The sequence below is a fragment of the Hylobates moloch genome, unplaced genomic scaffold, assembly GCF_009828535.3.
Source record: "Hylobates moloch isolate HMO894 unplaced genomic scaffold, HMol_V3 SCAFFOLD_6, whole genome shotgun sequence".
Taxonomy (NCBI): domain Eukaryota; kingdom Metazoa; phylum Chordata; class Mammalia; order Primates; family Hylobatidae; genus Hylobates; species Hylobates moloch.
The window spans coordinates 25,668,164-25,692,212 of NW_026652281.1; the positions used below are offsets into that span (position 1 = coordinate 25,668,164).

Sequence of the window (24,049 nt, forward strand, 5' to 3'; positions counted from 1 at the left end):
TGCAGAAAAGATTGTCCCAGTGCATTCTTTCTAAACTGACATTCGATTTTTCAAAGAGGTTGGCACTTCATCATCGGCAATTTTTATACATTCCTTTTCAATTTGATTCCAAAGATATACTAGCCAGGCCCGCTGTGAGTTCAGTTTCTCTCACTACCCCAACCAGCCCTGCAAAACTCAAAACGTAAAGGCTGTGATTGCTATAAAGAAGCAAAAAAAATCTTGAAGAAAAGCAAAAAGCAAAAAACAAAATAATCTGTAGAGTTGAATTAAAAAACAGATCCTCTCCTCAGCAGTTTTCACCTTTTTATTGAAATTTCACTTCCCCAACGCACAGAACTAATTTTAAATAGAACCCTAATTAAAGCTACAAGAACCAACCAACAACATATCTGTAATTTTGAACTTCCTTTAATTTAGAATCTTTGGCTGCTTAATTTATTTTACATTGCACTCACATGTCCTGAGAAAAAATGGCGAGACATATGATTATGTTATATAAAATGAGGATCTAAACATATCTTACCTGTAAGTATGTTTCCAAGCCTTGTCGTCGCTGTTCCAAGACTTTGGGGACCCAGTTCCTAACATGTTTAGAAGGGATTTCTGGAGTTTTTATACATTTCTTAAGCTATAAAGACAGAATAGAAAAAGAAAAAGAAAAAAAAACAGAGATGTCTGTTAATTATAGTGATATTATTTGGGGAAAAAAGGCCAATAAAAGAAAGTGAACTACTGCTATCTGCAATAAAAAACAGACGAAAATATAATTACACTGCAATTTTGTCAAACCATTCTTTATTTAGATATCTTGACTGTTCAGTTTTCAGAATAATGGTTTTCTGTTTTGGTAGGTATTATTGTCAATATTTCAGATTGAAATCCTTTTTCCTGAAAACTTAAAAGCCTAGTAAATGAATAAAAACGAAAGTAAAGAAATCTAGTTACAAAAATCAATTAATACAACAAAATTTTACTTGGATGAAGGACTTTGCTGATAAAAAGTCTTTCTACATGTTTTTCATACAAAGAAATCAAAACAAAATGCAACTGTATATAAGTGTTGTCCCTAGAAATGCCATTAACTAGACCATATCATTTGGAGAGAGAACTTAAAAACATAAAGGCCTAATCTTTTCAATGTTCCTAACAATTACTTTCCAACTCCATTCATGAAAACTGAATGATAGTTCTCAGCTAAGCCTTTTGGGACAGTAGTTTTAGGGGATAATATAAATAAATAAAAATTCTGTTGGAAGTTGCATTAGAGCTGTCTATGGTGGGCAGAATAATCCTCCTTACCCCAAAATAACCAAATCCTAATCCTGTGGATGTTACCTTATATGCCAAAAAGGACTTTGAAGATTTGGTTAAATTCGTGGTCTTAAAATAGGAAGATTCTCCTGGATTATTGGAGTGGGCTCAGTGCAATCACAAGGATCCTTATAAAAGGGAGGCAGCAGAATGAGTTGGAAAGAGACTGGGAGAAACGATGTCTCTGGCTCTGACGATGGAGAAAGAGGCCATGAGCCAAGGTGACCTCTAGAAGCTGGAAAGAATGGATTCTGCCCTAGAGCCTCTAGAGGAAACATCATCCTGCTGACGCCTTGATTTTAGCCCAGTGAAACCCACTGCGGACTCCTCACATCAGGAAGTGTAAGACAATAAATTTATATTGTTTTAAGCCACTATATTTACGGTAACTTGCTATAGCAGCAATAGGAAACTAATACACTGCCTCTTAAAGTGGAATGTGCTTAATTGCTAATTAAAAACTTGGAAAAAACCTACCAATGTTACTCCTTTACTACACATGCACAGAAACAGCATAGTAATGAATAAGAAAATTCACACAATTAAACCCGGGCAGCTAAACTATAGTAAAAAATTCTTTCCATACGTAAGAGTATATTCACCCTTAACCATTCTAGGCTGAAATTTGTTGGACATCACGAAGAAGGGCCCATGTACTGGCTAGAGCAGAGGGGCCACCTTTGCCTCTGAGGTAGAAGTCTCGCACTGAGAATGGTAAAGCAGCAAGAGCCTGGGTCCCTGACGATCATGAAACCGCCACACCAGCACCAGACATTTATGAAGGGAGGGACCAAGTTGTATCTGTTAATGTCACCATTATTTTGGTTTTAGAGTCACTTACAGCCAAATCTAATCCCACACGAATAAGGGATGTGGCTAGCACTGCTAGCTGCTTAGCCAATATTCATTCCCTCCTTCTTTTTTGGGGGAAAAAAAAAATCAACGTCATTCAGAGGGCTAACATGCTGAGCTATAAATCGGTTTTCCAGGTTCCCTTTTAATTAGGGTGACCACGTGACAGAGTTACCAATATGTGTACATGTCTACTGGGGTAGGGCTCTTGTTTTCCTAACAAAAAGCAACAGGCTCTTCTTGCCAGAAAATGCAGAAGCCACGCCTGGAAGGGTAGGAGCTATGTTGTCACCAGAAGTGTAAAAGTCACATGCTAAGATGAGGACATTGAAGCAGGGAGACACGAGAAGCCTGGAACATGAATGTTGTGAGATGCCAGCATCACCTGGACTGCCTGTTTTTAGTTTTCCTGCAATGTGAGAATAAAAAATATCTTAAGAAATCTAATCAAGTTTCTATTACATGCAATCAAAGACATTCCTAATATAAAGGAATCACTTGTTCTATTTTAAGTCAGAGATGCTCAATAGGCATCCAAGTAGAGATGCTGGGTAGGTAGTTGGGTACGAGTCTGTAAATGTGGGGATCAGAATATATAGGTAATTAGAGCTGTGGAACTAGAGGAGATGACATTAGGAGTTAAGTACAGATAGAGAAAAAGGGCTGTGGTGGACAGAATCCTAAAATGATCCCCTCCTCTTAAGCATGAGTGGGACCTGTGACTATGTCAGGACAGTCACTACATGATTACACTGTGTATTATATGATGGTCCGAGCAGACTGCTGGCTTTCAAGTAAGGTGTCATGTGATGAGAGAGCCACATGGCTAGGACCTGAGGGTGGTCTTTAGGAGCTGAGCGCTGCCTCTGGTGTTCAGCCAGCAAGAAAAAAAAGGGACCTCAGTTCTGCAACTGCAAGCCACTGAATTCTGCCTGAATGAGCTTGGAAGAGGGCCCCGAGCCTCAGGTGAGATGGGGCAGTAGGGAGGAGAAGCAGGGCAATCACTGGGGGAAGAGGGGAAGTAGGTTCCATCAGGAAAGTGTTTCAAGAGGACAGGTATGATCAGGCTGTGCCAGATGATGGGAAGTCAATAAGGCGGGGTACAGAGAGAAGGGCAGTGGGGAAGTAGCAGCTCCTCTTCTAAGGAGTTCTACTAAAAGGGAAGGAAGGAGTACAACGGGATGAGCACAGGAGGGAAGCATGGGGCCGAAGGCAGGCTTTATTTTGTGAAACAGAAACTACTGCGATAGGCGCATATAGTGATGAGACTGATTCAGTATTGAGCGGAAAACTGATAATGCAAGGGAGAGAGAAGGCGGGGGATTTATAATTGCTTGCAGGGGAATAAATACATATTTAATCTCTATACTGTCTGAAGCATTTCTCCACGAGAACAAGGCCAAAACACTAAATTATTCTGTGGTAATAAGCTTAAGTTTCACTTTAAACATAAAGAAACTTCCTTTTAAACTATTGAATCACAATATATATTTCAGAATAGAAAATCAACTCTATTATATGTCTCTCCTTTTAAAAAAAATTTTGAAGATCGAGCACTGAAAATATTTTTCCTTTTTTATTTATGTCAGGAGTACTGAGGAAGCGGACGATCATAGCTGCTGGGATCCATGACAGCATTTGTAGGTGAGTAATGAATTGCTTTAGATGAGAGACAAACCCGAGACAATATGTTTCCAGTAGGGCGCAGCTGCTTATAAGATAAATACTCCTCTGCCACTTCATCCGATGATTAACGGTCCTGGCCCTGCTGTGTCCAGGCAAACTGCCTGTCTGATCCACGCAGATAAGTACCAGATTCCACGACACCACAAACACAATCTCCTTTTCCTGGTGTGACCACTCCCTTTTCCTTTTTTATACTGCTAGAAGAATTTACACAGAACTTACTCCACACAGACCTACCACTGCATACATTGGTTATCGTAACCATTTTCCATAAAGAAGCAGAAAGACTTTTCCCAAGTACATGAATAAAAAGAATGAAAAAGCAAAGAAAAGTTAAAGAAGCAGGAAACATTTGGGGATAAAATCCCATCTTTCCCCCTGTATTGCCACCGCTACTTCCTCAGGGTTCCCTTTGGAGAGAATCTACAGGGTACTGTGCTACTGGTTTGACCCCACATGGCAGGTTTTTGGTTCTTTATTGTCTGCTTCATGGAATTAAACACAGGAGAATGAAGTCTTTTATTCAAGCCAAAGGTAGTCAATAATAAAAAATGAAGACAGTTAATTTAAAAATGAACCAGCACCATATTTCACTGAAACCTTTGTGAATAAAAGGATGGGCTGTGACTGACAGAAAGCAGCTGGGAAGGCATGAAAATAAAATGTGCTTAGCAGTCTGCCATGCTGAAAAGGTTTTTCTGCCCATACATGCAATTTTTGGCCTAGGGAGGTAATGCTCTTTTCAGGAACCACCATTTAAAATAGTGAAGTATTTGGCCATAGTGGGGTGTGGACAGGTGTAGCCAAGGCACACGGGAAAGCACTCATAAGCCTGAAGGCTCACCCTGTCACAGGAGCCTGTGCCTGGGCCATATCAAGGCTAGGATGGGGTTTTGTTTTTGTTTTGGTGTGGTCATGGTGTTCTTCCCACCTAGTACTAGCAGAGAAGCTACAAAGGTATCAGGGCAAGCAGAACCTGGGGTTAACAGAGAATGCAAGCTCCCACAGTAGAAACTGATCCTCTAGTAATTCATAAATATACATGTTCTCCAAATATACCATTTGCCAAATACTTATTTAATACCTAATATGTGCCCAAGACTCTACTAGACACTCTAACAGTGTGAAAGATATGAAAGACAGGACATGGTCCCTACTTTTAAAAAAGTACCTTCTAATTAGATAAAATTTAGAGATAACAGTTTTATCTCATGTTTCCAAAATTTAAGCAGAAATCTCTACTCTAAATGGACAGGAGTTCTAAGAACAAAGAGATCAGGGAAGAAAGGGAGCTAACATGGAAAAAGGAGAACTTGAAATGTCTTGGTTTGAATAGATCAGAACACAGAGGAAAAGACATTCAGCAATGGCAAAGACAGGCGGGTAGCCATTTTTACCTCATATAATGAGGTAATGGGAGATACTGGCTCAGCTGTCACTGAAGGGCTCTTAGGAGGAGTGAAAAATAAAGTCGGCCAGTAAAGGAGTTAGTAGTAGACAGAATAATGGTTCCCTCAAAGATGTCCAAGTCCCAATCACCAGAATCTGTGAATGTATTCACTTACATGGGAAAGGGGGCTTTGCAGATGTGATTAAATTAAGGATTTTGAAAAGGGGGGATTATCTTGGATTATCTGTGTGGGCTCAATGTTATCATGAGAGGGAAGGACAAGGAAAAGGGGATTGAGTTTGTGGTGTCATAGAATCTGGTACTTATCTGCATGAATCAGAAAGGCTGTTTACACAAGGTGTCGAGTCAGAGGAGAGGTGATGACAGGAGACATTATGATGGACACAAGCTGAAGCGGAGTGACTGCTGGCTTTGAAGATGAAAGAGGCCACGAGATGAGCAATGTTGGAAAAGGCAAGGAAACAGATTCTGTTCTAGAACCCACAGAAGACTCAGCTACAGTCAGGTAATAAATTTTAAGGCTGGATGTAGTGGCTCACGCCTGTAATCCCAACACTTTGGGAGGCCAAGACAGGTAGATCACCTGAGGTCAGGAGTTCAAGACCAGCCTGGCCAACATGGTGAAACCCTGTCTCTACTAAAAATACAAAAAAATAGCCAAGCATGGTGGTACATGCCTGTAGTCTTAGCTACTCAGGAGGCTGGTGAAGAAGAATCGTATGAACCTGGGAGACGGAGGTTGCAGTGAGCTTAGATCGTGCCATTGCACTCCAGCCTGGGTAACAAAGTGAGACTCTGTCTCAAATAATGATAATAAATAAATTTTAAGCCACTGTATTTTTGGTGATTTGTTACAGTAGCAATAGGAAATTCATACAAGGTTTAAGATTATTGGCCTTGAGGGTCAATGTCTATGATGTGGTGGACAACAGAGACCCATTTCAGTGTATTTGAGTAAGAGAATGAAGATAAAAATGGTGTTTTAGGAAAATTGGTCTGCAGCAGAGAATGGATAAGGATCTGAAATAATGTAATACTGATATAAAGTAGTAATACTCTGGACTGGGATGGTAGGAATAGAAAATGAAAAATTAGTCTGGGGGCGGTGGCTCATGCCTGTAACTCTAGCACTTTGGGAGGCAGAGGTGGGTGGATCACCTGAGGTCAGGAGTTCGAAACCAGCCTGGCCAACATGGCGAAACACTGTCTCTACTAATAATACAAAAATTAGCCAGGTATTGGTGGCAGGCACCTGTAATCCCAGCTACTCAGGAGGCTGAGGCAGGAGAATTGCTTGAACCTAGGAGGTGGAGGATGTGGTGAGCTGAGACTGAGCCACTTCATTCCAGCCTGGGCAAAAGAGTGAGACTCTGTCTCAAAAAAAAAGAAAATGAAAATGAAAAATTAAGTAGTGTGTATTATAAGAATTCGGAAGATAATGCAAGGTAACAGAAAAGTAGGAACACACTTGAAGGTTTAAAACCTCGAGATGTGTGGTTCTAAGCTTTGTAACTTCAGTGTGTGTGATGGAGGTAGGTTAGGAAGGGTTGTGTCTAAGTGATAATCACACTATAGGAATTCTCAAACTTCAACAGGCATTAATTATCTGGGGTACTGCAGATTATTGGGCTCCATCACAAAGATTCTAATTCAGTACATCTAGGGTGTTGCCCAGAAATTTGCCCTTAGATAATTCAAAGTTCACATTTTGAAAAATACCAATCTAGAAAAACTAAAAGAAAATGGAATCAAATACTCATCATAGCTCAAGAAGAAATGACTAATTTTAAGATAGAATCTGAAAGGGTAAAAACAGACACATCAGTAAACATAAAAATTTAAAACTTGCATACATTTACAATAAATGTCATAACCAAAATTAAAAGGCCCTTGTTAAAAAATGCTTTCAGCAAATGGCTAATATTGTATTAATAGGCCACCCAAACTAATAAGCAAAAACAACCGAAACACTAGCAGATAAATGAGAAAGCACATAAATAGACAATTCTATTGAAAGAGGGGCTACAACTCCTAAACAAACCTAAGAAACACCTATTAAAACAAGGCAACATACACGCTTGCTAATAAATCTAATTTTTGGAGGGTTAATATAGTTAAATATTTCAAGAGAATTAAGTAACAACAGATTTAACTACATTTAAAGGAAAAATATTTTATGTTAAACTCTAACATTCAAAGCATGTCACAAGATTCAAATATGGAAATTGAGGGTACCAAAACTGCAATAAAAGGGTAAGGTTGCATGATGTGGCAGAAGCAGTCAGTCAAGCCTGAGTACTCTGATTAAATTTTTGACCCATTTCAACCCTTCTTAGCACACAATCTTACAGTCAAAATTACAGATTTATGTTTGTTTTTATATCCCATCGTTATTTGTATTTCATTGCCTTTTAGAGTTACCTTTTTGCCAAATCTAATACATCACAAGGTGGCAAGTAAAGGAGACTTCTAGCAGCTGCTATCCCCTTGATAATACATAAAATTAGACAGTGTATCCCAACTAAAACTCTGCTCCACAAAGCTATTTTTATCTCTATGTCCCTGTAAAGTTGTCTCAAATATTTTAACAAGGCTGCCAACGATATTCAAAATTGAGAGATTTGTGCATTTCTATTCTATTAATGCTAGTAGACCTCATTATATAATTATAAGAATACGTAAAATTATTAATAGAACTGCAGAAACTGAGAGAAGAGAGAATCCTGGAAAATCTAGGATTTTTTTTTTTAGCATCAATAGCTAAGAACTGTCCATACTCACTGGGGAGAGGGTCCTCCTCTGCAGAAGAAAATAAACTCTATTAGAGCAGAGAACAGAGTGAACAAGCCTCTCCTCCAGAAGCACGGGTAGCCTCGTGCTCTGGGCAGGCCTAATTGGCAGTCACCCAGCTGTGCCTGGTGTGGAGCTGGTCCCTGAGTATCTGGAGAGTACAGCTGGGCTGTGCTAGGGTGATGGAGTCCTAGGTGCTGACTTGGGAGGTTAGCAAGGGGCCTGCATGTAACAGGCTCCCTCCTCTAGACTGGTCAACAGAGGCTGGGCAAGGCAGGGGGTGCTGGTTTTAATCCCACAGTAGGGACTTATTTCATCAGGTACCCAGAAGAAACCTCACTAGGATCTGTTTCCTCCCAAAACACACAAACAAAAACACACTTCCCTGGGAAGGAAGTGAGCCCCAGACTCCAGGTTTGTTTCTCTTTGCAGCACCCTGGGGGTGGTGCTTTTGTAAAGTCACTGGCAACACCTGGTCTAAATCTGTGTTCACCTATACTGTTTATTTTCCAAGTCAACCTGGATTGAACAAAGTGCTAACCAGAGAACTAGATGTGGATTATCCCTTGCCGTCCTAACAGAAAAGTGTGCCGATAACTTAGAGCTCCCCTTTAAAAGAAAAGAGAAGGAAACAGTCTCACTAATCTCTCACTGATACCCTGTTAACGTTTGTAAGTTTATCCTGTTAACGGGATTTTTCTGGGCAATTTCATGAGGTATTTGTAGATATTAAAATAATTTCAGCATGCCAATAATAACTTATAATCTAGAAAAAATTAAATTTAGGTAGAAAATAAAGAAGCATTTACTCTTCTATGCTTTAATAACCATTTCTCCCCAAAGCTCTTCCTTTTGCCTTTCTGTTTCGTTTATCTAAGACTTTTAAAGAAGTGTATCCTAGTTCTGAAACATCAGTTTTGTAAAGTGGCCCTTTACAATTCAAAAAAAGGCTAAGAGCCTCTTTTAACTTGTGTTCCCCAGTCTTTGAATACACAAGTACATGTATATGTACTTTGAATACACACGTACATGTATATGATCTTTTCCAGGTACTTTGAATACACGTGTACAATGTATATGATCTTTTCCACGTACATGTAAGTGTAAGTTGACTTTAATAAGTTTCTTCCTGTAAGATAATCATTTGCTTTTTCTCCCCTGTCTGTCAGGAACATTAAGTGCATTTCATGGATAAAACAGGGTCTGCGTCTTATTCTTTCTGAACCCGTCACATCGAATGCAACATACTGCAAACAGCTTGCAGCCTCAGATTTTTACATGCATACGATTTTAACAGAAAATCTACCTATTCAGAAAGCATACCTTTAAGGAACTGAATAATTTATTCCAAAAAGAAATTTACTTCATGATAAAAGAAAATGTATACACATACACAAGAAATATCAGTGCTCTTAGAACCACAGAAAGGAGTGTTAACATTACACCATCTGCCACATAGAGAAAAGAGAAAAAAACAAAAAACAACTTACCTTTTTGTGCAAAGCATGAAATTCGCTGTATCTCTTTTCAACAAAATGTTTTCTTCCATTCATTAGCACTTCTATCTTAAACACCTGAGGAAAAAATTTAAAAGATTAATTATGTTAGTTCAAAACCCTCAATTGTCTGCTGTGGTAAGTTTGTGACCATGATATATTTCATCCCTTTAATTACAGTGGCTGATCCCCCAAAACCCAGAAGGCTCAGGAGACCCTGGCCCAACAGCACTGATTAATGAGCACTCAAACCAAAGGCTCACTAACAAAGTGCAGCATTCTCCAAAAACCTGTCTAAAAACAAGGGAAATTTAAATGCATTTAAAAACTACCTATTTTTAATAAAATAATATTTCTTGCTTAAAATGACTTCACCAAATGAATATGATAGCACTGAAACAATACTCTTTACCAGAGTATTGCAAGAGGAATACTCTGGTAAAAAGCTCAGGCATGTGGCATTCCATTATGGGCATTTCAGTGTAGGTAGTACTGTGTCGTCTATAAGACAATCATGCAAACAGCAGTGCATTTTAGGTTAATTTCTTTCTAACCTGCATATTCATCTCTAGTCTCAGCTGGGCTTATTCTGCTGTTTGCAAAACAGGCAAAATGTAGTAAAGGCTCATTTTCCCTGCATGATACAAGTGACAGCTTGTGCTCCTAGCTCCACAAGGTTGAAAGGCCAGATGAAAAGGCTCTCTGGTTGCACTAATTAGTAGGCACTAACATGACATTTTCTTGATTCTTGGGTCAGTGGGTCAAGACCGGAAACAAGGGACGAGAAATATTGTGAAATGCTCATGAAAATACAATGTTAAGGTCGGATAGGGAGGGATGCTTGGCAGGATCTAAAGAGGAGCTCTGTCATTCCAAAAGTTTGTATTTGACTCTTGTTTTGCTAAGCGAGAGTTTATAAACACTAAGATGAAGGAATATTGTTTAATTACTTAATAATTAATACTTAATAAGCCTTAATTACTTAATAAGCCTAATTTTCTATTTCAATCACCCTTCTGAAAAAAATACAAAACTGTAGAGATCACATGACACTAAAAAGTATTAAAAACATGCTTACTTTTAGTCTAAAAATAAAAACTACTTAAATTTGGCATATGAGATACAAGGTCGCACATCTTCATTAGGAAAATAGATTGCTATGGCTCTATATTTCTGTCTTATATGTAAGTATGACTATTTTAGAAATCCAGAAATTATGTCATCAAACATAAAATCTGTTTGCATTTTTGTGCTTCTTTGAATCAGAAACAAAATCTTCTGCTGCATGACTCAGTTTAAGAAACCTCTTTTTATTAAGTGGTAAATTTTTAACAATTTAATCGATATTTTATATTTTGTTTCTCAAGAAATACCCCTGAATAAATACTTTCCTTTGGTGAACTAGTAGAAATGTTTTCTTCTAAAACCATATGCATATGCTTCAAACTCTCAGATATTCTTAGATTTTTTTTAGGACAAAAAAATCTGTTTATTAATTCACCAGAGAAAATTATTCTTCTTCAAAGGCCTTGCTAGAAATAGAATCAGGAAAACACCTCGAGAAAACAAACAAGAGGAGCACAGCTTTAACTTGGGGGCTTGGTTAATAGGCTACAGAGCCCCTTTTTTACCATCAGGTCCCAGATTGAAATCAGGACAATATGTAGCAATGAAAGTAGTTTCCATCTGCTGCGCTTTATGAAATAAATGAAGTTATGTTCTGGGTCTTATTGCTTGAGGCTTTATCACAAAACCACCACCTTAACTGGCACATTACCTACAGAATCTATAAAACAGGGAGAAGGTTGAAAACTCGGCAAGGCTCGACCTACTTGCTCACCCCTCAAAGCGCCCCCCCTTGAAGGCCAGGTTAAGACAAATTACACAATGGCTGCTTCATGGAACGTCATCTCTTCTACAGACCAGATGGTTCCATTACCAAGTTCCACAGTTACTCTTCACAAGCACTAAATTCACAATGAAGGGTGGGGGAGGATGTACACACACCCACAGGAAAGTTTATGATAAACTTTAATTCTATTTTATAATGTTACAATTGAAAAAACACACAATATTCCTAATACTATCAAGACTTTTCTTCTAAATTCTGGGAAAACATCTTGGAAAGGAAGTTGTTCATCAGGATTTTCATGACAAAGTGAAGCAAGAAATGGAGTCAATTTAATAAATCCGGCTGGGCGCGATGGCTCACGCCTGTAATCCCAGCACTTTGGGAGGCCGAGGCAGGTGGATCATGAGGTCAGGAGTTTGAGACCAACCTGGCCAAAATGGTGAAACCCCATTTCTACTAAAAATACAAAAATTAGCTGGGCATAGTGGTGTGCGCCTGTAGACCCAGCTGCTTGGGAGGGTGAGGCACGAGAATCGCTTGAACCTAGGAGGCAGAGGTTGTAGTGAGCCAAGATCGTGCCACTGAACTCTAGCCTGGACAACAGAGTGAGACTCTGTTTCCAAAAAAAAAAAAAAATTTTAATAAATCCTATTTTCCTGAATACCATGCCACGTCATTTTTGTAAAGTCTTTCCAACTTTCCTACATATGTTGTCCCTGCTGCCTGGAAATCTCTTTTCTTGCTTGGCTCTGCTGGCAAACTCCTAGTAGTGATTAGGCATTTCGTGAGGTGGCGGCCTCCAGGACGGTGCTGGGAAAGCACTCAGCACAGAATCCACCATTCATCTGTTTATTTATTCAACACATATTTACTGAGGGTCTGTGAGCCAGGGAGCCCAGGAGTTGTTCTAGGCTCTGGGATTCAGCACTGAACAAGACAGACAAGAGGTCAGCCTTTACGGGGGCTGAGGCGGGCGGATCATCTGAGGTCAGGAGTTCAAGACAAGCCTGGCCAATATGATGAAATCCTGTCTCTACTAAAAATACAAAAATTAACTGGGTGTGGTGGCACACGCCTGTAATCCCAGCTACTTGGGAGGCTGAGGCAGGGGAATCGCTTGAACCCAGGAGGCAGAGGTTGTGGTGAGCAGAGATCGCGAAAAAAAAGAAAAAAAGGTTGAATGTGTTGCCTCTGGAATTTCAGACTGGCTGTGGATGGACAAGGACTGTTTTCACCCCTACTGGAAAACAAACAAACAAACAACAAAAAAACCCCACACACTTTAAGGTGAAAACCAAGGTCTCTTCTGGCCAAGATAGAGTAACAGCAAGGAGACGTACCCTCCCACTTGAAATTGGGCAAATTAAATAAGTGCACAAAATATGTAGAAAAAATGGCTCTCAAGGCATTGGACATCGGGAAATGAAGGAAAGTGAGAGACAGGAAACAAACAAGGCCAGACCTACTATTACCTCAGCTTGCTGCCCAGAGAGAAGCTATGCAGGCCCAGGGAAGAGGACCCCGCCCAGGCAGAGCCCTGTGGTCCCCTGAGTTTAAGGAAGCGGAGCTGGGAGTATAGAGGATAGGGAGCTGCACCCCGGGAGAACGCCTGGAGCTGAGGAGGCCTCCCTCAAGTATTCAGGTGAAAACCAATCGGCACGTGAGATTGGGTAAACTACCCAAGGAGTAAAGAGGGCTCAGAGCTCACATGCAACTGGCAATGGTGTCTGTGTCCAAAAGCTGGGGCAGAAAATTTCGTAATTCACGAGGCATTAGTTACAGTACTCTGAAGGTTCTTGACTCAGAAGCAGGGAAAATGAACTAGATTAAAAGCTGTTTTAGTTCAGTTTAACAACACTTCAAAGCCAGGTCTGAAGAGATCAAATTGTTTCCCGGTAACTTAATCACATGCCAGGACAAAGCTCAAGAATATTTTTAGGACTATAAAAATATCTAGAACCCAACAAGGTAAAATTAACAAAAGATAAATTACCAGAAATGTTGCCAGATTTCACCCCCCGAATTTACTAAGTTACACTGTTATGAAAAGGAGTGTCTGGCCCATCCTTGTCAACATAGTCTTACTTTGGCCAATCTAGTGCATAAAATGAGAATATTTTTTTTTTTGAGACAGAGTCTTGCTCTGTTGCCCTGGGTGGAGCACAGTGGCACAATCCTGGCTTACTGTAAGCTCCGCCCCCCGGGTTCATGCCATTCTTCTGCCTCAGCCTCCCGAGCAGCTGGGATTACAGGCGCCCGCCACCATGCCTGGCTAATTTTTTTGTATTTTTAGTAGAGATGGGGATTCACTGGTGGTCTCTATCTCCTGACCTTGTGATCCACCCGCCTAGGCCTCCCCAAGTGCTGGGATTACAGGCGTGAGCCACCGCACCTGGCTAAAATGAGAATTAATTGGGCATATTTTGACAAGTATGTATGGGGGCATAAGTTTCCATTCCAATTATCTCACATAAAATTACATATAAGCCTGACCTACCTGTTTATTTTTATTTTATTTATTTATTTAGCTATGTTGCTGAAGCTGGACTCAAACTCCTGGGCTCAAGTGATCTTCCCATCTCAGCCTCCCGAGTAGGTGAGATTAGCGGCCCATGCCACTGCGCCTGGCTCTGACTTGCTTGTTTAGTTTTCTATTCCTAGAGACATCTTTCCTTAGAGTTTTCCAGAAATCCCCTCTGTATAAAGTAAGGGAAGCTGCATGTAATTAAATAAATGTATTAAGGATTCCATTCAGGTTTGCATAACAAAACAAAAATCATTCTGTTCATTTGACTGAATTTTTGCCACAGTTCTAGAAACATTATTAAGTCAATAGAATTCAAATTGAAAAGGAAAACAAATGCCATTACTTTAAAGGGAAGAATCTGATCCCCAAGCGTGGTTTTTATTACATGTCAGAGCCAACTTTTTTTCTTTTGTGGTAACATCTCTGAAATTATACTAGAAGTCAAGGATAAAATAGTTCAAAACGTGGGTTTATACCCCAATTTTCAGGAATATATCTAATAAATAAAATAAACTTAAGCTAAGGAAGGACTTAACTTATATTTCAGGTTGAATGGTCCCTCTCTTTCAGAAGCTCATACATTACAAAGTGATCACTTCTAAAGCAAAAAAAAAAAAAAAAAAAAGAAAAAGAAAAAAAGAAAAGTATTCTCTATAATAGATTAAAAGTATCTAATAAATAATTCAAGTGCTTGCCAAATACAAACGGGGGTTCTATATACAAATAAAGATTTAAGCCCAAGGTTCCAAGTAGTTTAGGTCAGTGCATCGTTACACTGGGAATCTGAAATATACATGAAGGACAACTATCTGCTTAGAATATGACTTTTCATAAATATATACATATACATGCATATATATGTATATTTAATACTAGTTCATTAGAACAAGATGCACCAAATATTAAAGCCAGTCTTGAAATCAACATTCTCCTTCTTTAGTAGAAATAAACATTGAAGATAATAAAATAAAGAAGGTTGTTATTCCACTATAAAAAGTTGAATCTCTAAAAGCGCCATTTCTTGTGTGCCGATTGTCAGGTGCTCAGCAGGGTATTAACTCAGGTACTTAGCAAGGTATTAATTCACAGCACATACAGTTTTTATGAGGGTACAAAAATAAGAAAACATCGAATTGTAAAGAATTATTATGATATTCGCTTTCTAAGTACATTTACATTTTTAAAAAGTAGCACAAAAATTTGATTTGTTCCTACTCTGAGCCTTAAGTCATGTTTCCTCTATTTTAAGATACCACACTGATAAAGCAAGAGAAATTACTAATTTAATCATACTATTTGGGGTAGGGGGAAGAAGCTTTTTTCTCATATTTCAAAAATATCTAAATTTCAGAAATTTTAAAAAGTTTTTAAGAAAAAGACATACTGCTACAAACCAACCACTACTTCAAAAAACAATTCTCTAAATATAGTAAGCCCTCACTTAATGTTGCTGATAGAGGTTTTTGGAAACTGGGACTTGAAGCACATATAACAAAATCAATTTTTTTCCTCATCAACTTCTTAACAAAACGACATGATTCAAGGACCTGCTGTATGTCATTTCACTTCAAGTTGCAGTTTCCAAGAACCTATTGATATTAGGTAAGAACTTACCATAATTGCCACAACAAAATACCTGTGTAAGAGTTGGACATGATTAAATGTATGTGTGTGTGTATTGATATGATTCTGCTTTCGAAAGAAAATTCATGATACCAAAAAGAACATCAGGAAGGTCATGGATGAAAGAGAATAAATATCCAATCTACAATGAGAAGAATCCCTGATGAAAGAACAAAAAAATTAGAGCAAGAGCAAACATCAAAGACAAAAGAAATCCAACTTTCTTAAGCTGGAAAGATCAAAAGGGTTTCTATATCCCAGGGAAAAACAAGACAAGGATGTCCACACCTACCCACCCTAGAATTTATTTTTAATTACAAGCATAACCAAAAACCACTTCTAATATACAGAAGCAAAAAGCAGAAACAAAGATCAGGTTCACCCTAAACTTTTTCTCTGACATGCTAATTGCCAGAAAAAGTAGAGCAATGCCTGCGGAGTTTTATCAGAATATTATTTAATAGTCATCTAAATTATTATTCATGTATAAAGACAACAAAAAGTCAATCTCACTTTGCGGGAAAACTCAAAAAACAAATAACCCAAACATCTTTTTTGAAAAACTTACTGAAGGTGTAGAACTGCCAGTGGAAAGATAGATCAAAAGCAAGAGGCTGCTAGTCAAGAAAAGGCTGACGAAGTGCCCAGCAGGAAGCACACAAGCGCTTCTAGGCCTCTTGGAGGCATCTTCTTACAGGCTGCTCTGTTGCTCTCCTCTCTAGAAAGATTTGTGGTCAAAGGTGCTTGGCACACAGAGAAACAAAGAAATCCATAGAAAACCTGTTCAAAATTTTGGTTCCAAATGTCTTCAAAGTTTGATAGTGCATGAGCTTTAATGCAGAATTCCACGTCTAGTCAAATCTTCCACCAAGGGCAAGGGAAAATGTTATTTTCAGACATGCAGGAGCACAAATGGTTTACTATGTATACATTCAGGAACCTTCTTTGAATATTAAAAAAAGAAAAAAAAAGGAATTCACAAAAGAAGCCAAGACTGTGGACCTAACCTAGAAATAAAGTAGAGAAAAAAAACCTAAAATGTAGCTTTGCAGTCTTAAAAGTGTTCAAATTAGAATAAGAGCCAGAGAGTTCCAAGAAGAATGCCTTCATGGAAAAAGAAAAGATATGATTAATACCTATTATAATTTATAAGGTTTCAGTGATAGTGTCAAAGCATTTGTCTCTCTCTGTCAAGAAAAAAAGGTACTTAAATTTTTCAAGATAAATAAACAAAACTATATACAATGTAAAGGTGCAAATACAAAGCCGACCAAATGTAATATGATTTGGTGTAGCTTACAGAATAATAAGAAAAGAGCATCCATTTGGCATAACACTTGAAATATTTCCCACTGAGCAGCACAGACTTAGTAATTTATAAGGCAACATTGTCTCTAAAAAAAAGAAAAAAGAAAAAAAAGGCTACTGGAGCTATCCTCAATATAAAATGCTTCTTTTTCCCCTAAAATGAATATGCCTTGGAAACAGTTTTTTAATAAGAGAGGACAGGATTTGCTCTCAGGGACCTGGGAAGCTTTTCGTAAAGAGCTGATGCTTCAGACTACAGGGAAAGCAGGCAAAGAGGAGGGACAAGCACTGTGGGCAGAGCATGTGCAAGAGCCCTGAAGCAGCAGGTGAGAGGATGGAAGCAGCTGACTGTGGTACAGCCAGGCAGTGAAGAGACACCTCTGAAGGAGGCTGGAGAGGGAGCAAAAGGCTAACTCCACTCATCTTCTCTGCAAGTATTAATGGTCTACCACGTGCCAGGTTCAGAGCTAGTCACTGGAGATACAACAATGAACACAGACAAAAACCCCTAGCAGATCTTACTTACATTTTAACGAGGGTGGAGGGTGGGACAAAGACAATCACACAAATCAACAGATATTAGTGTCACAGAGAAAAATAAACCAGGGTAATAGGACAGAAAGGGCCTGGATGAATATATGGCTATAATTTTGGGTGAGGTCTTGATGGTAAAATAATACTTGAGCAAGAATAGAAAACCATACAAGGTCTCTGCTCAAGTATTATTTTACCATCAAGACCTCACCCAAAATTATAGCCACACTCATCACTTATCTCACAGTACTACAGATCAGAAGTCCAATGGGCTTGGCTGCTTTATCTGTTCAAGTCTCATGGGCTAAAATCAAGGTACTGGCAGGGGTGTGTGACTGCAGAGGTTCTAGGTGATAACAGGTTCCTGCAATGGGATCCCTGCAGTTGTGAGACTGAGGCCCCCACCTTTTTGCTGGCTGTTTCCACCTCCTAGAAGCCACCTACATTCCTGGAATCACGAGCCCCTTTCTCCATCTTCAAGGCCTGCAACAGTAGCTCACGCCCCTCCCTTGTCATTTTCTCTAACCTACTCTTCTGCTTTCCCCTTCCACTTATAAGGACTCATGTGATTCCACTTGCCCTACCCAGATAAGCCAGGAAAATCTCCCTAATCTCAAGGTCCTTAACTTTAAACTCTTCTACCAAGTCCCTTCTGCATGTAAGGTAACATATTCAGAGGTTCTGGGAATTATGGTGTGGACATTGTTGAAGATCCATTATTTCATTCACTACAGACCTGAATGACAGGAGGGAGTGAGTCCTGAGTCTACCTGGGATGGGAGGAGGTTGGTCCAGGCAGATGGAAGAGTGAATAGTCACAGATTCTAATTTAACTTTCAGCATTACCATTGTGTGCCAAGAGTTATCCAGAGAGAGAATAGTTAGAGGGAAGGTCTGAGTGGCAGTGGGAAGAGGTGAGTGAAAGGATAAGCTGATGACTGCATGTGGAAAAATGTAAAAATATACAAAAATGTTATGTAAAAGTACATAAAAATCAAGGGAGAAAGTGAGAGAAGAATGAAATGCAATGGTGAGGTTTTTGGTCTGAGCAACTGGAAGGATGGTGATGCCACCATCAACTGGCTGCGGACATCTACATCAACTAGTTTGTGGTGGCAAGTAAGAGCTCAGCACTAGCCATGCTAAGTTTGAGATGCACATTAGACATGACGTGGAGATGCTGCAGAGGACTGAGTTGACAAGTCTGGTCTTAACTGGAGATATAAATTTGGGCATCATTAGAGTGTGAATGAAGACTAGATCTGATCACCGAGGAACAGAAGTCAAATAAGGGCCTTTAGATCATATCAGGGTGTATGGTTTTATCATTTCAGCAACAAGAAGATTTTGCTTCATTTTAAATGCCTTTCTCTTCCAAATTAAACTTTTCTAACTCCTATACCTGTCTTTCAGATGACATGGTTTTCAGGTCTTACGCTATACCTTCTAGAGTAAAACACAGTCTGTCAATGTTCTCCCTAAGATGTTGAATCCAGGATTCAAGGAAATATTGGCATTCCCCAATTAATAAATGGATTGTGTCCCCAAAATCCCTTTTTCAGATGGTTTAAAACTCAGCACAAATTTTCCCACAGAAACAGTATAAAAGATAAAAGATAGGCTTAATAGCCTACAAAAAACCTATTTAGTCTCAAATATGCACAAATTACAATACTGATATCATTAATTTAACCCATAAGATTTACAGTATAACGCGGAGGTTAGGAGTTCTAGTTCTTGAATCAAACTCCCTGGATTTGAATCTTATGTCTTCTATTGCTCTCTTCTGGGCTCTGCTAATACTCTACGATTTGGAGCAAGTTGTTTAACCTGTACAAGCCTCAGTTTCCTCACCTATAACATGGAGTTTATAATGGCACCTATCACACAGGTTTGTTGCAAGGATTAAACGTAATTATCCATGCAAATCATTAAAACACTATCTGGGATTTAGCAAGAATCCAAACAATGCTACCTATTCACATTATTAACTTCTAACCATTGCTACAACTATTCTTTATCAGTGGAGGGGAAGCTGTTGATAGGTAGGGAAAATGATCATGAGAGTAACAATGACCACGTTCATACATCTCTACAGGAGAGAAGGTACTTCTCTCTCCATCACTAGAGGTGGTTGACCCTGTAATGCAGGCATGCAGTGGGCTGCTGCACTCACCTCTGCCAATGCCCATTCATAGGCCTGGATTCCTGATGAGGCCTGATGAGCACAAGGTCCAGTGGAACCCTGACCTCCCATGATTCTAGCTTAAGCTTCTGTATCTGCAACCTGCATTCACCTAAATGTTTTGGAAACCATATCTCACTGTTGGCTAATGATGCCTTTGGAATCAAACAAAACCCCCAAGTCTTCCCCAACAGTTCTTAAACAGGCAATTTTCAGATCTGAGGTTAGGCTTTATAATGACCTGTTAAATATTATCATGTTCATTTTGACTCTAATACTAGACAAGGCTGTTGAAACTTTTCTGGAAATTGATTCTGTCTTCCAAAACATGAGCCAGTGTTTTTGTCAAGCTTTGTGTCATGTGTAAATCTGAAGTGTCTTCCCTCTGTGTCTTCACCCAGGCCTCAGTTCTCACTCTACAACCTCCCTGCTGGTCTCCCTGCTTCACTCCTGCCTGCAGCAATCTATATTTCACAGCAGCCAAAGTGGCCCTTTTCAATCCTCTAACAGATCCTTCCTCACTTCCTACTCCCTCTCACTCACCCTGGTCCAGCCACACCAGCTTCCTCACCGGCAACTATAATAGGCACATTCCCTCACTGCCACCTATAACAGGCTTTTGAGTGCTTCTTCCTCTACCTAGAAAACTTCTCCCTCATTCTGTTCAGTTGTTGTTTCAGGTCACCTTTTCAGAGAGGTGTTATCTACCGATCTAAAACAGCAACTAGCTCCCATCATTCTCTATCCCCAGACCTGGCTTTATTTTTCTTCTGTGCATTTACCATGGTCTAGTGTACGCACACACACACACACACACATACACACTCACATACACACACCACGCACACACAATGTTTGCTTGTTGGTTGGTTGGTTTATTGTCTAACAAATTATAAGCTCCATAATGATAGGAACTTCATCTGTTTTGTTCACTGTTAACATCCTCACTGCCTTAAACATCACCTTGCAACACAGCAGGTTGAATCCATGAAAAATAAGGAAGGAGGAGAAGAAAAGGTGAGCAGGTAATTGACAGCTGGACAACAAATTGGGAATAATATGTATAAACTTCAATCCAGCTCAGTAATCTAATAGTGGAAAGGTAAAATGAGTTATTTTTGTTAGAACAACCAATAAGTTGACATAATAGAGGCAGACTGTGCAATATAAGATAGGGTTTCTTATAGAAAGGCAGTTGTAAATAGTCAAAGAAGACTGTTCATGACGGCCCGAAAGCTATGAAAATAAAGACCAAGGCCTGGCACAGTGGCTCACATCTCTAATCCCAGCAGTTGGGGAGGCCAAAGCAGGAGGATCACTTGAGCCCAGGAGTTCAAGACCAGCTGGGCAATATAGGGAGACCTCACTTCTACAAATAATTTTTTAAAATTAGCTGGGTATGGTGGCACGTGCCTGAGGTCCAGCTACTTTGGAGGTTGAGTGAGCCCAGGGAGCTGGAGCCCAGGGGGTTCATCACTTGAGCCCAGGGGGTTGAGACTGCAGTGAGCCATGATCATGCCAGTTCACTCAGAAGGAAAGGAGAAGGGGGAGGGGGAGGAAGGAGGAGGAGAAAGAAAAAGAAGAGGGAGGGAAGGGGCAGGGGAAGGGAATAGGAAGGGGGAAGAAGGATGGGAGGGGGATGGGAGGGGGATGGGAGGGGCAGGGGTAAGAACGGAGAAGGGGGAGGAAAGGGGAAGGGAAGAGGGAGGGAAGGAGGAGACGGAAGAGGAGGGAAAAGGGAGAGGGGAGGGAGGGGGATGGGTAGAGTATAGGGGGAGAGAAGGAGAAGGAGAGGGGAAGACGAAGGGGAAAGAGGGGAGAAGGGCGAGGGAAGGGAAAGGGAAGAAGGGGGAGGGAAGAGAAGTGGGAGGGAAGGCCAGGCCTTTAATCAATAAGAAACTACCAGTCAATACTTAGTGCTATTCTGAGAAGCTACATGATATGGTAGAAAGAGCACCAGTCTGGACTTAGACACATCCAACACCCAGATCTGCTACTTCCTGGCTATATTTCCTTACAGATGTTGCTTATCAACTTTGAGCCTTAGTTTCCTCATATGTAAAATAGAGATGATAATGCCTACTTTCTTAGGTCTCGTGATGGAGTAAATAAATAAGACGAGGCATATAAAACCCTTAGCACCTAGCCTGGCACATAACTGGTGCTCAATGCATTCGGTTATCCTCCTGAATATAGTAGCCCCCCTTAGCTGTGATCTTGGTTATTCATGGTCAACTATGGTCTGAAAATATGAAACGAAAAATTCCAGAAATAAACGATTTGTAGGTTTTAAATTACACAGTGTACTCAGTAGAGTGGTGAAATCTTACACCGTCCCACGATGTCTTGCCGGGTCCCAGCTGGCACAGGAGCCCTCCCTTTTTCTGGCAGCTTTACGCTGTCTGCACCCCCACCCATTAGTCACTTAACTAGCTGTAGGAGCTCAGTTATCAGATTGACTGTTGCAGTACTGCAGTGCGTGTGTTCAAGGAACTCTTATTTGACTTAATAATGGTCCAAGTTACAGGAGAAGTGATATTGGTATATTGTTATAATTTTTTATTTTATTATTATTATAATAGTTATTCTTGTTAATCTCTTATTGTGCCTAACTTATAAATTAAACTTTATCACAGGTGTGTATATATAGGAAAAAACACAGCATAGTACTAACCATGGTTAGTACTATGGTTTAGTACTAACCATGGTTAGTACTATGGTTTAGTACTAACCATAGTTTCAGCCGTCCACTGGGGGTCTTTGAACATAACACCTGAGGATAAGGAGGGACTACTGTATTATTTGCTTTCTCAGAAATCAAAATGGAATCCAAAGCAATTAATAGCCATCATTTCTTCAACACACCATGAAGTACTACGATATGCTATGCTTATTTCTAAAAATACCACATTCTCATTAAAAACCTATGTAATTCAAAAGATAAAAAAACTTTAAAAGTGTTTTCTGTCTCTCTCACACACATATGATGGATGAATGGATGAATCACTATTTTTTCAACCAAAAGAAGTGTAAAGCGTAAGCTCGGGTGGATGTGAATTTCTTGTTTCATTCCTAATGAGTCGGGCTCCTTTCTATGGGCATCAGGAAGATGAGATCCCAGATTCACCTGTGTTCTTTCAAGGCTGAACTTCTGGTCCTTTTTGGACCCCAGGAAGGGAAGGTTGCTTGGAAACAGCATCTGCCAGCTTCAAAGCTCTGCAGCTGGGCTCTGAAAGATGGGAAAAGAAATGGAGAGGGACAACCTCTGTGGCCATGAAAGAACGCAGGTCATTTCTTAAGTCTACTACAATTAAAGGCCCTCCTCTTAGACAAAGGCTTTGTTCCTGTTTAAGAATGAAAATTTTTCTGTTCTATGAACAGGTGTCAGAGAGCATCAATTCAGTTTTAAAATCCCCACTTACGAGAGGAAAGTAAGCTCTTAAAGATCACAGAATACTGGCTGGGTGCGGTGGCTCACGCTTGTAATCCCAGCACTTTGGGAGGCCGAGGCGGGCGGATCACGAGGTCAGGAGATCGAGACCACAGTGAAACCCCGTCTCTACTAAAAATACAAAAAATTAGCCGGGCGTGGTGGCGGGCGCCTGTAGTCCCAGCTAATCAGAGAGGCTGAGGCAAGACAATGGCGTGAACCCGGGAAGCGGAGCTTGCAGTGAGCCGAGATAGCGCCACTGCACTCCAGCCTGGGCGACAGAGCGAGACTTCGTCTCAAAAAAAAAAAAAAAAGATCACAGAATACTCAGCCTTCTTTCAAAACTCAGAATTTTAATTCTTCTTTTTTTTTTTTTAATTTTAATTTTTTTTTTTTTTTAGAGATGGGGTCTCACTCTGTCACCCAGGCTGCAGTGCAGTGGTGTAATCATACCTCATGGCAGCCTTGAGCTCCTGGGCTCAAGCTATACTCCCACCTCACCTTCCCAATTAGCTGGGACTACAGGCACATGCCACCGTGCCTGGCTAATATTTTTAGTTTTCATATTTTGGTAGAGATGAGGTCTTGATTTGTTGCCCAGGCTGGTCTAGAACTCTTGGCTTCAAGCAATCTGCTTGCCTTAGCCTCCGAAAATGCTGGGATTACAGGTACTGAGCTATGGTGCCTGGCTTAATTCTTCTTCTAAAAAAATATAGATAGATAGATAGATAGATAGATAGATGATAGATAGATAGATAGATAGATAGATAGATAGATAGATAGATCGATCGATCGATCAGGTATTTTACTTTCTCAGGATATGCCTGGTTTAAAAATAGTTGCACTGTAAAAATGTGATAACTCCTTTATCCAAGTATTTTTGAGCACATACCATGTGCTAGACCCTATTCAAGGTGTCTAAAGTCTATCAATGAAGTAAAATGACAAAGAGTTCTGTCCTCATGAAATTTGCATTCCAGCAGGGGAGACAGAAAACAAATAATGAATATAAAAACTAAACTTACAAGTAGGTTTTAGAAA

The 24,049-nt window shown here is 39.8% G+C and overlaps 1 protein-coding gene across 4 annotated transcripts in view; it reads right to left on the reverse strand.

Annotated features, from left to right (window-relative positions):
- Positions 1 to 24,049, reverse strand: part of SNX24 (sorting nexin 24) — a 189,409-nt gene that overhangs the window by 82,337 nt on the left and 83,023 nt on the right. For all 4 annotated transcript variants that reach the window (XM_058440560.1, XM_032156566.2, XM_032156567.2 and 1 more), the window contains exons 2-3: positions 9,544 to 9,627; positions 527 to 631 (exon numbers count right to left, since the gene is read on the reverse strand). In XM_058440560.1, coding sequence (XP_058296543.1) covers positions 527 to 631; positions 9,544 to 9,627 — 189 coding nt within the window. The remainder of the gene's footprint in view (positions 1 to 526; positions 632 to 9,543; positions 9,628 to 24,049) is intronic.